Here is an 11,417-nt window from a genome sequence, read left to right on the forward strand (position 1 = left end):
TACACATCTGCAGCTCAGTTAGAGTATTTACATAGCATTTCCTATTTTAACCACATCCCTGAGCTCAGAATGAGGTGTTTCAGATATTCAAAGCATGCATCTTAACTAAACTGTGTTCTGATCCTGAAATAACCCAGGGCCATCCATGCCAAAGCTACCATGTTTCCCCGAAAATAAGACCTACCCGGAACATAAGCCCTAGCATGATTTTTCAGGATGACATCCCCGGAACATAAGCCCTAATGCATCTTTTGGAGCAAACCTTAATATAAGACCCGGTCTTATTTTCGGGGAAACACGGTGGCTCTATTTGAGGGCACGTCCTCGGTCTCTGACTTGGGGATGTTTGATGTTCTTGTTTCTCCATGGGATTTGCTCTCTTGGTTGTGCCTGTCAATACCAAACATTGAAGTTCCTTGAGCGCCCACTTGTGGATGGTGAGGGCAGGCAGCCTGGAGCATGGTGGCCACCATGGATAATCCACAAAGAGGGATTAACATGGGTAACCATAGTGCTTCTAAATAAATTCTCGGCTGGGAGTCAGTCCGTCTTAGGAATTGGCTTATGTTTCATGCAGTGTGGCACTTACTGTTCAGGCAGTGTTTCCTATTCATTTTAGAGAAGCTGATGTGTTTTCCCCTGGGTGTAAATGTTTCTTTCCCATTTGTCTTCCAGCCTCAGAGAGCATGGTCTCCGGCCCTGCCATCATGGAGGACGATGACCAGGAGGTCGACTCGGCAGACGAATCTGTCTCAAACGACATGATGACTGCCACTGACGAGCCCTCCAAGATGTCATCTGCCACTGGGCGCCGAATCCGGCGCTTTAAGCAGGAGTGGCTGAAAAAGTTCTGGTTCCTGCGGTACTCCCCAACCCTTAATGAGATGTGGTGCCACGTCTGCCGCCAGTACACGGTGCAGTCCTCCCGCACCTCGGCTTTCATCATCGGCTCCAAGCAGTTCAAGATCCACACCATCAAGCTGCACAGCCAGAGTAACCTGCACAAGAAGTGCCTGCAGCTGTACAAGCTCCGCATGCACCCCGAGAAGACGGAGGAGATGTGCCGCAACATGACCCTGCTCTTCAACACCGCCTACCACCTGGCCCTCGAGGGCAGGCCCTACCTGGACTTCCGGCCCCTGGCTGAGCTGCTGAGGAAGTGCGAGCTCAAGGTGGTGGACCAGTACATGAACGAGGGGGACTGCCAGATCCTCATCCATCACATCGCCCGGGCACTGCGGGAAGACCTGGTGGAGCGCATCCGCCAGTCGCCTTGCCTCAGCATCATCCTGGATGGACAGAGCGACGACCTGCTGGCCGACACGGTGGCTGTCTATGTCCAGTACACCAGCAGCGACGGGCCCCCAGCCACCGAGTTCCTGTCGCTGCAGGAACTGGGGTTCTCGAGCACAGAGAGTTATCTCCAGGCCCTTGATCGAGCCTTTTCTGCCTTGGGCATCCGGTTGCAGGAGGAGAAGCCGACTGTTGGCTTGGGCATCGATGGGGCCAACGTCACAGCCAGCCTGCGTGCCAGCATGTTCATGACGATCCGCAAGACGCTGCCCTGGCTGCTGTGCCTGCCCTTCATGGTGCACCGGCCCCACCTGGAAATCCTGGATGCCATCAGTGGGAAGGAGCTCCCCTGCCTGGAGGAGCTGGAGAACAATCTGAAGCAGCTGCTGAGTTTCTACCGGTACTCGCCGCGCCTCATGTGTGAGCTGCGGTCCACGGCCTCCACCCTCTGCGAGGAGACGGAGTTCCTAGGGGACATCCGGGCTGTGAGGTGGATCATTGGTGAGCAGAACGTGCTCAACGCCCTCATCAAGGACTACCTGGAGGTGGTGGCCCACCTCAAGGACGTCAGCAGCCAGACCCAGCGGGCGGATGCCTCTGCCATCGCGCTGGCCCTGCTGCAGTTCCTCATGGACTACCAGTCCATCAAGCTCATCTACTTCCTGCTGGATGTGATCGCTGTGCTCTCACGCCTGGCCTACGTCTTCCAGGGCGAGTATCTCCTGGTGTCCCAGGTGGATGACAAGATCGAGGAGGCCATCCAGGAGATCAGCCGGCTGGCCGACTCCCCGGGGGAATACCTGCAGGAGTTCGAGGAGAACTTCCGGGAGAGCTTCAATGGCATCGCGATGAAGAACCTCAGGGTGGCTGAAGCCAAGTTCCAGTCCATCAGGGAGAAGATCTGCCAGAAGACCCAAGTGATCCTGGCGCAGAGGTTCGATTCCCGCAGCCGGATCTTCGTGAAGGCCTGCCAGGTGTTCGACCTGGCCGCCTGGCCCAGGAACAGCGAGGAGCTCATGAGCTACGGCAAGGAGGATATGGTTCAGATATTTGATCACCTGGAGGCCATCCCGACCTTTTCCCGGGACGTCTGTAGGGAAGGGCTGGACCCCCGGGGGAGTCTATTGATGGAGTGGCGAGAACTCAAGGCTGATTACTATACCAAAAATGGCTTCAAAGACCTGATCGGCCATATTTGCAAGTACAAACAGAGGTTTCCGCTCTTGAACAAGATCACCCAGGTCCTCAAAGTTCTCCCCACGTCCACTGCGTGCTGCGAGAAAGGCCGAAATGCCCTGCAGCGAGTTCGCAAAAACCACCGCTCCCGTCTGACCCTGGAGCAGCTCAGTGACCTGTTGACAATCGCAGTAAACGGCCCGCCCATTGCCAACTTTGATGCCAAGCGAGCCCTGGACAGCTGGTTTGAAGAGAAGTCTGGCAACAGTTACACACTGTCTGCCGAGGTCCTCAGCAGGATGTCTGCGCTGGAACAGAAGCCGGTGCTACAGACCACGGACCACGGGTCAGAGTTTTACCCAGACATTTAGGGAACCGGCATCGCAGAGTTCACTAAGCTGTTGAATATTTTTTTAATCTATACACATAAGCTTTGATATATTATATAAATATATATTATATTATATATATATATAAACCCACACTGAAAATTTTTAAAAACTGAGGTGACACATCCATCAGAAGCTACTGGGAGCTTTCAGAAAGGAGTAATGTCAGAAACTAACTCTTGTCTACAAAATTTGGCAGCTGCAACATACGTGGCAACTCATTTTCATTCACAGAAGCATGTGCTGGGAGCCACACGTGTTCCCACCTAATGGTCAACCAACAGCATAAGCTAAAATGACGGGTCTCTGTCATCACCTTTAGGTAGTTCGTTTTCGTTCATGTTTTCATTTGGGGGTTGAGGGGCTTGGGTTGGGGTTTATGTTCTTGCCGTTCCTTTTCTCGTTTGGTTTTATGAGGGGGGGTTTCTCAGCCTCTTTGTTGACGTGCTAGTCCAGCTGAATCCAATCTCTGATTTTGGATAGGGTGGGGTGTGTATCTGAATCGGGCTGTTTGACTCTCTCTCTCCCACCTGACTTCAGCTTGAGAGGTTTGTACTCATTTCCTGACGAGTGTTCTTTCACTGTCTTAGAAACGTAAGTGTTGGTCAAACTGTGACACCCATTACTCCCCCACCTCTGTTGCCTCTCCCATCCCTGGGTTGTTGATTTTCCCCTTCCAGTCCCTTGGATCCTAAAGATATTACCTGTTATATTGAAGGTAAAATCGCCTGACTACCGAGCTTGAAATCCTGGGGAAGGGAGAGGGGGTGAGCTTTTTGCATTCCTGTTTTCTTAAATGGTGTGGGATAAAATAATCTAATTCCATTCAGATCCAGGGCTATTGGAGAAATGAAGAGCCAAGAAATCCAGACCCCAAAGGGTAGCGATTTTGGGCTAAAAACAAGGAAAATGAAAAATATGTATTCGATTTACATGAATTATTTATACTCTGTCTTTATAATCATATAATGTATTGGGGGTATTTTTTTTCCCTTTGATAATCAAGAAATGCCTGCTATAGTTCAGCGGCAGGAGATGTCAATGCAAGTTGTGCCCTGGATTATGCCTAATTCAAATGAGAGTCTCTAGAGATTCAGTCCTTCTGCAGCAGGCTGATAACCAGCTGTGCAGGCTGGCAGGAAGGTGGTAGGAAACGGGGTGATGCATCTATGCCTGTGAACACTTCCTTTTGTGAACAGGGTAGAAATGTCCTAAAAGAAAGGAATAAACGAGGGGTAAGATGGGACTCTCAAGGCATCATCCTACACACAGATACACACAAACACACACACACACACACACACACACACACGCGTGCGCACAAAACACCACGATATAAGCTATAAGCTTTAGAAATAGCCACTTGCCTACTCCCTGGGGCAAGTAGTGGTTTAAGCTAGAGGAGTCAGATCAATGCTCTTTTCATTCATTTAACTACCAGTATACCTCGCAAGGGAGTTTTAAAAATATGTGTGTGAGCTGTTAAAAACTTCTGTTCGTGTTTCCACACCTGATTTATGCATAGTTGATATGCAGAGATCCTGTATCGTGGGTACAGATCATATTTGGGGGAGGGGAGACCTACATTGTCCGTGGTCAGTTAGGGAGCCACCCATGTCAGTTGGCAGAGGGTGGGCAAAGGATGATGCGATCTGGCCACAGGCAAGGCTCCAGTGTCCCCAACCTGCTTGGCTCAGACAATATAAAGCTGTGGTGGCTTCCTTCCTTCTTGATTTATCTCGTCTCCGAGGCCTCCTGCCTCCGTTGAGAACCATAGTGGAGATGTCATCAACACTGAACATGTCACTCCCCCTTCCTGTCCCGCCAGTCCCTTCACCCCCCCCCCACAGATCCCTTCCCCCCACCCCCATGGTCTTGGTGCTAAGATAACTTTAGAATCATTGCTGCTAGTCGATAGCTTTTCATGATATAAATATATATATATTATATATTATTTTTGAAACTTTTTTTGTTTGTTTTAAACAGTGATGTAGCATGTTAAAAAAACAAAACAAACTGGTTTTCTCTGACTGTCCCACTGCCAGGCCTCATATGCTGCCTTCGTCAACAAATCAATGCACCCCTGCCTGGTGGCATTCATTCCCCAAGCCCCTTCCCCAGTGGCACGTACTTCCCCACCCTCCTCTGAACAAGGAGAGAGTTAGCAAGAACTAGCAAGGAAAGACTCAACGCTCTTTCTGAGGCTTTGAAATTCCCGGCCTCATTCCACTTTTCCACTTGAAGCTCATGTCTCTTCCCCCAACCCCGCTCCTCATATTTGGGTCAGTAACTGTGGTCAAGTGGGGTGCTATGCAAAGCACAAGGTTCCACCGTTTCCTCCCCAGCTTCCTCTCCACCACACACGCAGACTAAAATGGGTTGAAGGCAGAGGAGGGTGGCAAGGTGGGCCTCAGTGGGGGCGAAAGCAGTAGGTTAGGATCCTTTCTTCTAGCCAACAGAGGCCTTACACCTTCTCTTCCCTCCACGCCCACTCCTCCCCACCCACTACTGAGGGATCCTCTGTGGAGAGCCCTTCCCCTACACCACTCATTTGCAGACCAGGAAGAGACTCATTAGTATCTGCTTGTGCACCTAATCCGGGCTCCTAATGTGTCCTCTCAAGAGGCCCTGGCCAAACTTAGCTCAGTTTTTATCCAGAGGGGGAAAATATCGTTTGGGCCAAAGCCATTGTTAACACTGTCTCTTCTGAGAGAGCTGGGAGATGGTGACCTGCTTCTGGCATAGACGCATGGGCTGCTGCTAGCAGCGTGTGGCTGCAGGTGGCCCCCTGCCGAGCCAGGGTCCAGAACGGAGAGGATGAGCTCTCTGGAGGGTCTTGAAGTGTGGCAAAGCGCCTTTCAAATTCTGGGTGCTCATGACCTCTGCTGAATTCAGCCAGGCTGGGCCGTGTTACACACTCTGAAGGCTACTTTGCCTTGGGACAGGGAGTAACCAGGGAATAATCGGGGTGACACACCACTGTAATTTACATAGGGGCTTTTCTCAGCCTGGATGCTCCTAGGAGGCTCAGAGCTTCTGTCCTGTGAATGCTGCATGTGATGACCTGTGATTTTTGTCACAGGCATTTCCCACTCTCTGCCTCCTTGAGAAGGACTTTTGGGTCAGTGGGACCCTCAGGGTCTAGCCCAGGGAACCACGTGCTTGGCTAGCCTGACTTCTTTTTAATGGGTATAAAAAACTGTGGCTGCGCGGTCCTTGCATCCAAATGTGGTGGCTTGAGACAAGACAGAGCCTTTTAACTCAGCCCCTGGCTTAGGAGTGACAACCATTGGCTTAGAATAAAATGTTTGTGTCTCTGGGGTTAAGGCTTGTCCTAACTGGGCTGGCTGATGACTGACTTTCTTCGTCTTCTGGAGAAGGTGGGAAGTGAGATCAGGTTTGTGGCCGATTGTGCCAAGCTGATACATCGCAGAGCCTGGGAACCAGAAGCCCTTGTGATTCACAGGGTCTGCTTCTCTGCCATGGAGGGGAAAAAACCCATTGCCATCTAGTATCTGTGAAACCTGAGGACAGCCCAGCCCTGTCTGTAACTTTTGCTATGTTAGAATCCTCAAGTTTTGACTGCCTGATGGAATACAATTTTTTTTTTTTTTTTTAATGACGTACGTAGTGTTGGGCAGGTTCTTATTTCCTCATTCTCGCTTGAGAATGAGAAGAGTCTCCAGCTCCAGGATCCCTGGATGGCCGGGTTCCGGGCAGGACCTAAACCAGGACAGTTGGAGGTCTTGGCCCGAGCCCCTCCTGCATGTTTCCAGGTTGAGTCGTCTTTCTGAGCCCCCTCTCCTTGATTTGCTTATGTTGACCCTTTAGTTTGGAGGAAGAACCTTATAATTATTTAAGGTAATGTTTAAATATTTTCCATGTGTCTGGAAGAGATACCAAGGAGAAAACGGAAAAGCATGTAGAATGCTGAAAATAATCATGGAGTGACTGAACGGACTACAGACGTGGCCCAGCCTGGGCTGTTGGGCTGGAGTCATTTTAGCTGTTCACCTGGAACCGTGTGGGGTCCTGGAGGTGGCCTGGACATTGAAAACGACTTCTCTTCTAGATTCTTTACCCTTCCCTTTTCCTGCCACCCCCTCTAGGAACAGGAATTCTGTATCTAGAGCTGGCCTTGGCTTGTAGTCTGGATTGATTTCCAAGTAGAATTCGTGTTTCTTCTTGATTCTGACACCCAGTTTGGGCAGAGGGCTCCGGTCCCACTGGACCTCACACCCCCTCACCTCTTTAAGTGGCAGGCCCAGCCAGGCCAGCCTGGGACAGCCGAAGCCCAGGGAGGCCAGGCTGTTTGGAGGGCACATGAGCTTGGGACCGTCCCATTCCAAACACTGGCCTCTTGGAGGTGGTGCTGTGTCTTAGATTCTAGTCTGGTGTTGAGGAGGGAAGATTATGTCAAAAGACACAAAAGCCCCCTTTTCTGCTTAGAGAAAGGCCCCTCTCTGCTGTCAGTTCTGGGTGCTTTAGCTGAATGGGTGGAGCTGTGATATTTTAAGGAGCCTTTGAGGTGATCTTTGCGTGTTAGCCAGAGGGAGAAACAGTGCCCCTTGGGGAGGAAAATGGTACGGCCCTCCTCTTCCATCTGGCTCTCCCACCCCCACCCTAGTCCTTTCAAGTGGTATCGCCCTGGAAATACCTATGCAATCCAATCTCCCTAGGAGAGAGAGGGCATGGAAGCAAGGGTATGTGCAGTGTATAATACAAATGCTACAGCATATATATTGTATATATGGACATATACAGTACGTATACACACAGAGTAAGAGATTGAATTACATCTATATATAAATAATATTCTATATATTTATACATTTCTATGTTTTAAATAGATATAAAATAAAGTCTATAGAGAGCTGGGAGAGCGATGGGAAAGCCTGTGTTGTGCAAAGAGGGAGGAGGCAGAGCCTTTGCAGGAGGAGCGAAGGGAGCTGAGCAGGCAGGTTTTGCTGGGAATGGGACCTGCCACCCGGAGTGTGGGAGAGGAGAGGAACTGGGTCCCAGCCCTCTCTGTGCACTTTCTCTCCTTTACCACAGGCGTGGTCTGAGGTTGGAAGGAGATACTCACCCCTGAGCTCCAGCTGAAGTGCCCCCCACGTCCCCCTGCAAGTCTATGCTTAGGTGGTCACTGCTGCTTGGCAGTAGGACATGGTCACAGACCCGTGGTGTAGGGACCACTGCACAATTTCCCCCAAAATACTCCCCTCCAGGAATGAGCAGCATTGGTGGCCATAGGAAAGGTGCAAATTGGACCCAGGGTGGTCCAGGAAAGATGTGCCCTTCCCCACTCACTTCTACTGCCCTCTAGAGGCCAAACCTCTGAAGTACAGCCACCCTGGCCTCCCTCACCTGCTCCAACACTGCCAGGACACTGGAGGAGGGAAGTGGGCAGTGTAAGCATTGCCAGCCAGCGCTGCTTGCCAGCCAGAGGTTTTCTGGAGAGGGCAGGGGGCATCAGCTAATGGGGAAGGGTGGGAGAGACATATCCACACACTTGTAAATTCAGTAGCAATTCAAGTTCAGAAGCAGGGCTTGGCCCAGCCCACTTTGCACAGCTGCTGCTGCTGGCTGCACTCAGGACAATGCTCTTCCTTCTCCTGCATGGAGGCCCACGGACCCCTCACCCCACCGCCACCGTAACAGGCAGGTCTAGTTCACATACACTGTTCTGATTCTGTGACTCGAGGCACAGACTGAGCCGGACGCCCTACGCTCATCCCCTTCCTTTGGGGGGGGGGGGCACCTTCCTCAGTTTGTCCCTGCTCTCACCCCCAGCTGGCAAGGATGTCTAGGGGTCCGAGGGGGCACTGGTGCAGCTGGCAGCAGGACGGAGGGCTTGTGCAGCCCTGACAGAATCAGAAGCCCATTTAATGTCGAGGTTTCTCTCTATAGTTTCTTTCCCTTGGAGGTGGGGGTGGGGGGCTGATGGGGCTGCAGATGAAGGGAGACAGGGCAGCTTCCTGGTCCTTTGTTCTCCAGACCAGCCTCTGTCTTTGGGCTCTCCGAAGGCACTTATCTCCCATCCCCAAGCCTCCTCTGACCCCCTGCCCTGCACTTCCCCACCATTTTACCAACGGACCTCAGTCTCCAGCAGACCTACCCCTATCCCTACAGTCCTGGGCGGGTCTGTTCTGCCAATGCCCACTTCTTCTCCCCTCATGTCTGCCTGGGCCTCCTTGAGCCACAGCTAGCTGCCAACCGGGTCTCGGAACACCCTCCAGGGCCTGGCTCAAGGGAGGCCAGGCCTGACCCGAGCCTTCCCCCCCCCGCTGTGGTGGATCAGACCCATGGCCAGGGGATGGGCACCCCCCGGGTAGCAATCCCACAATGCACTGTACCTCAGAGAGAGAGCAGCCACGGGGCATCAAGGGCACCGGGCCCTCAGTCAGGAGGGCAGCCGGTTACAGTACTGCTCACAAAAAGACAAGGGCCAGGCTGCCCTCGACACCCCTCCGTCTTCACTTTTGTCTCTCCGGAAGAGCCAGCAGTCTGATGCAGCCTTCTTCAGCCCCTGTCTCTCTCCTTCTCTCCACCTCCATGCTGCTGAACCGTGTCATTTTAATCACAAAGGAAACATTAAGCGGGGGTGGGGGGAAATACCTAGGAGTCTATTATCACATACATATTAATATGTTAATACTTTCTTTCTTAAAAAAAGAAAAAAACTCTTGATATTATTTTGCAGACTACGCTTTATAGTACCTGTGTGATGGGACCTAGAACACTGGATACAAATAGAGCTATGTAGGTTTATCATAATATGTACGCAGAAACTTTCCTTTTGTCATATTATCCTTGTAATGTAAGATGATTGTTAATAAAAGCATTTAAATTTACTCACCAAGTTCAACTCTCTGGCTCTTTGCTTCTATCTCAGGTCTGTGCTCAGGATGATTCAGGATGGGTCCCATCTCAAGCCCTCCAGTTAGGAGCCTGCTGGCTGCCAGGTTGGAAGGAATTAGAAGAGGCTTTAAGCCCCTTCCTGCTGCTCTCACTTTTTCCCCCCATTTGAGTCCACTTCCAGCAGATAACCCACATTCTTCACCTGTCCGTCAGCCCAAAAGGAGGGGTAACCAAAATCATTAAAAAGCAACCTACCTATCTCCAAATGCATTTATCCCACCAGAATCTCTTTGAGGACATAAACAAAACTATAGCAGATGAAAGGTTCTAATTCTCCCTTCATGGCCTCACATGATTCTCCATGTGCAGGCCCGGTCTCTGGTGGTGGTGGGGGGCTTTCCTCAGTTGTTTGCTAATGGCGCCTGGTATGAGGTGGGTGACAAGTGATGCTTTGCCCAAATTGTTTTACAAAGAGACGGGCATAAATTCGATGAAGACATAGATCTTTTTTTTTTCCTGCTGGAGGTTAAGCCCTCCTACTGTCCCAGCTCCTGCTTCTCTTAGGTCTGGCTTCCTTTCAGTGGCCTTTCCTCCTCCCCGTCCTTAACCTCTGCCATCTCCCTCCCCGTGTCCCCCTAAAGCCCCAGAGGCCCCCTGATTGCTCAGAGGCTTCCAGTTGTGAGAGCTACCACTCAGTCTGCATGGAATGTTCTGGTTCTCTTCTTTTCCCAGGGGAGGGGGAGGAAGGGAGGAAGCATGACAGGGACACAGCTGTCCAGGTGTAACAAACCCAGGTGCACCAGGGTCAGCTCCGCCCACTGTTGGCTGTCCAGATTTGACCCGCATTTGCGGCCATTATCTGGAGCCTGCTAATAATGTCCTCACCAGGGAGCAAGGAAAGGAAAGATCTTTCACATGCACTTGGGGAAGTTGTTCTCCCCAAAGTGGGGCTTGGAGAATGCGGTCAAGGGAGGAGGTCTACTCCTTCCCCTCCCTCTTCTCCCCATCTGCTCCCCTGCTTTCCTCTCCCAGGGTCAAAAGGCAAGTTGCTTTCACTTCGAATGAAGGCTCAGAAGACTGACTCGCTGCCTGAAGACCTGAAGGGCGGCTGTGCGACGATTTCCAGAGTGGTCTTTTGACAACACCGGTGCAGTCATGGCACCCTCTCTGCTGAAAACCCTCCAGTGGTTTCCCATTGTCTTAGAGTTCAATCCAAACTGCTGATCACGACCATCAGGGCTGAGCGACCCATCCCCCGCCAACCTTCTGGCCTCGTCGGTGTCCTCCTCTGCCCAGAGCTCCAGCCACACTGGCCTCCTCTCTGTTCCCCAAGCTCATCAAGCTCTTTTCCACCTCAGGACCTCCCAGCACCCTGTGCTCTCTGCCTGGGGTAGTTTTCCCTGGGATGGTTGCGTGGTTGAGTTGTTCTCGTATTTTTAGGTGTCAGCTAAAATACCGCCTTCTCAGAGAGGTCTGTCCTGACCACCCTCTCTAAATAGCCACCCTAGGGCACTGTTCATCATTCCTCCTGCTATTTCCCTTCCTAATACTTATCTCAGTTTGCAATTGTCTAATTACAGTGTGTGTATTGGGGGCGTGGGGGGGGGGAGTTGTTCTGTGTTTAGTCTTTCCCCTCTAGGTTGTTTTGCCCACAAGGGAAAAAGGGAGACTTTTGAGCACGACTGTGTGCAGTTCTTA

At 51.4% G+C, this 11,417-nt stretch overlaps 1 protein-coding gene across 8 annotated transcripts in view; it reads left to right on the plus strand.

Moving 5' to 3' along the window:
• PRDM11 (PR/SET domain 11) overlaps positions 1-9,726 on the plus strand; it is an 87,737-nt gene extending 78,011 nt beyond the window's left edge. For all 8 annotated transcript variants that reach the window (XM_088789533.1, XM_074336256.2, XM_019746432.3 and 5 more), the window contains one exon: positions 676-9,726. In XM_088789533.1, the coding sequence (XP_088645659.1) occupies positions 676-2,840 (2,165 nt within the window). In that variant the 3' untranslated portion in view covers positions 2,841-9,726. The remainder of the gene's footprint in view (positions 1-675) is intronic.
• The last annotated feature ends 1,691 nt before the right edge of the window (positions 9,727-11,417 follow it).

Source organism: Rhinolophus sinicus, chromosome 14 (genome assembly GCF_057876585.1).
Source record: "Rhinolophus sinicus isolate RSI-liver-muscle chromosome 14, RSI-T2T, whole genome shotgun sequence".
NCBI classification, from domain to species: Eukaryota; Metazoa; Chordata; class Mammalia; order Chiroptera; family Rhinolophidae; genus Rhinolophus; species Rhinolophus sinicus.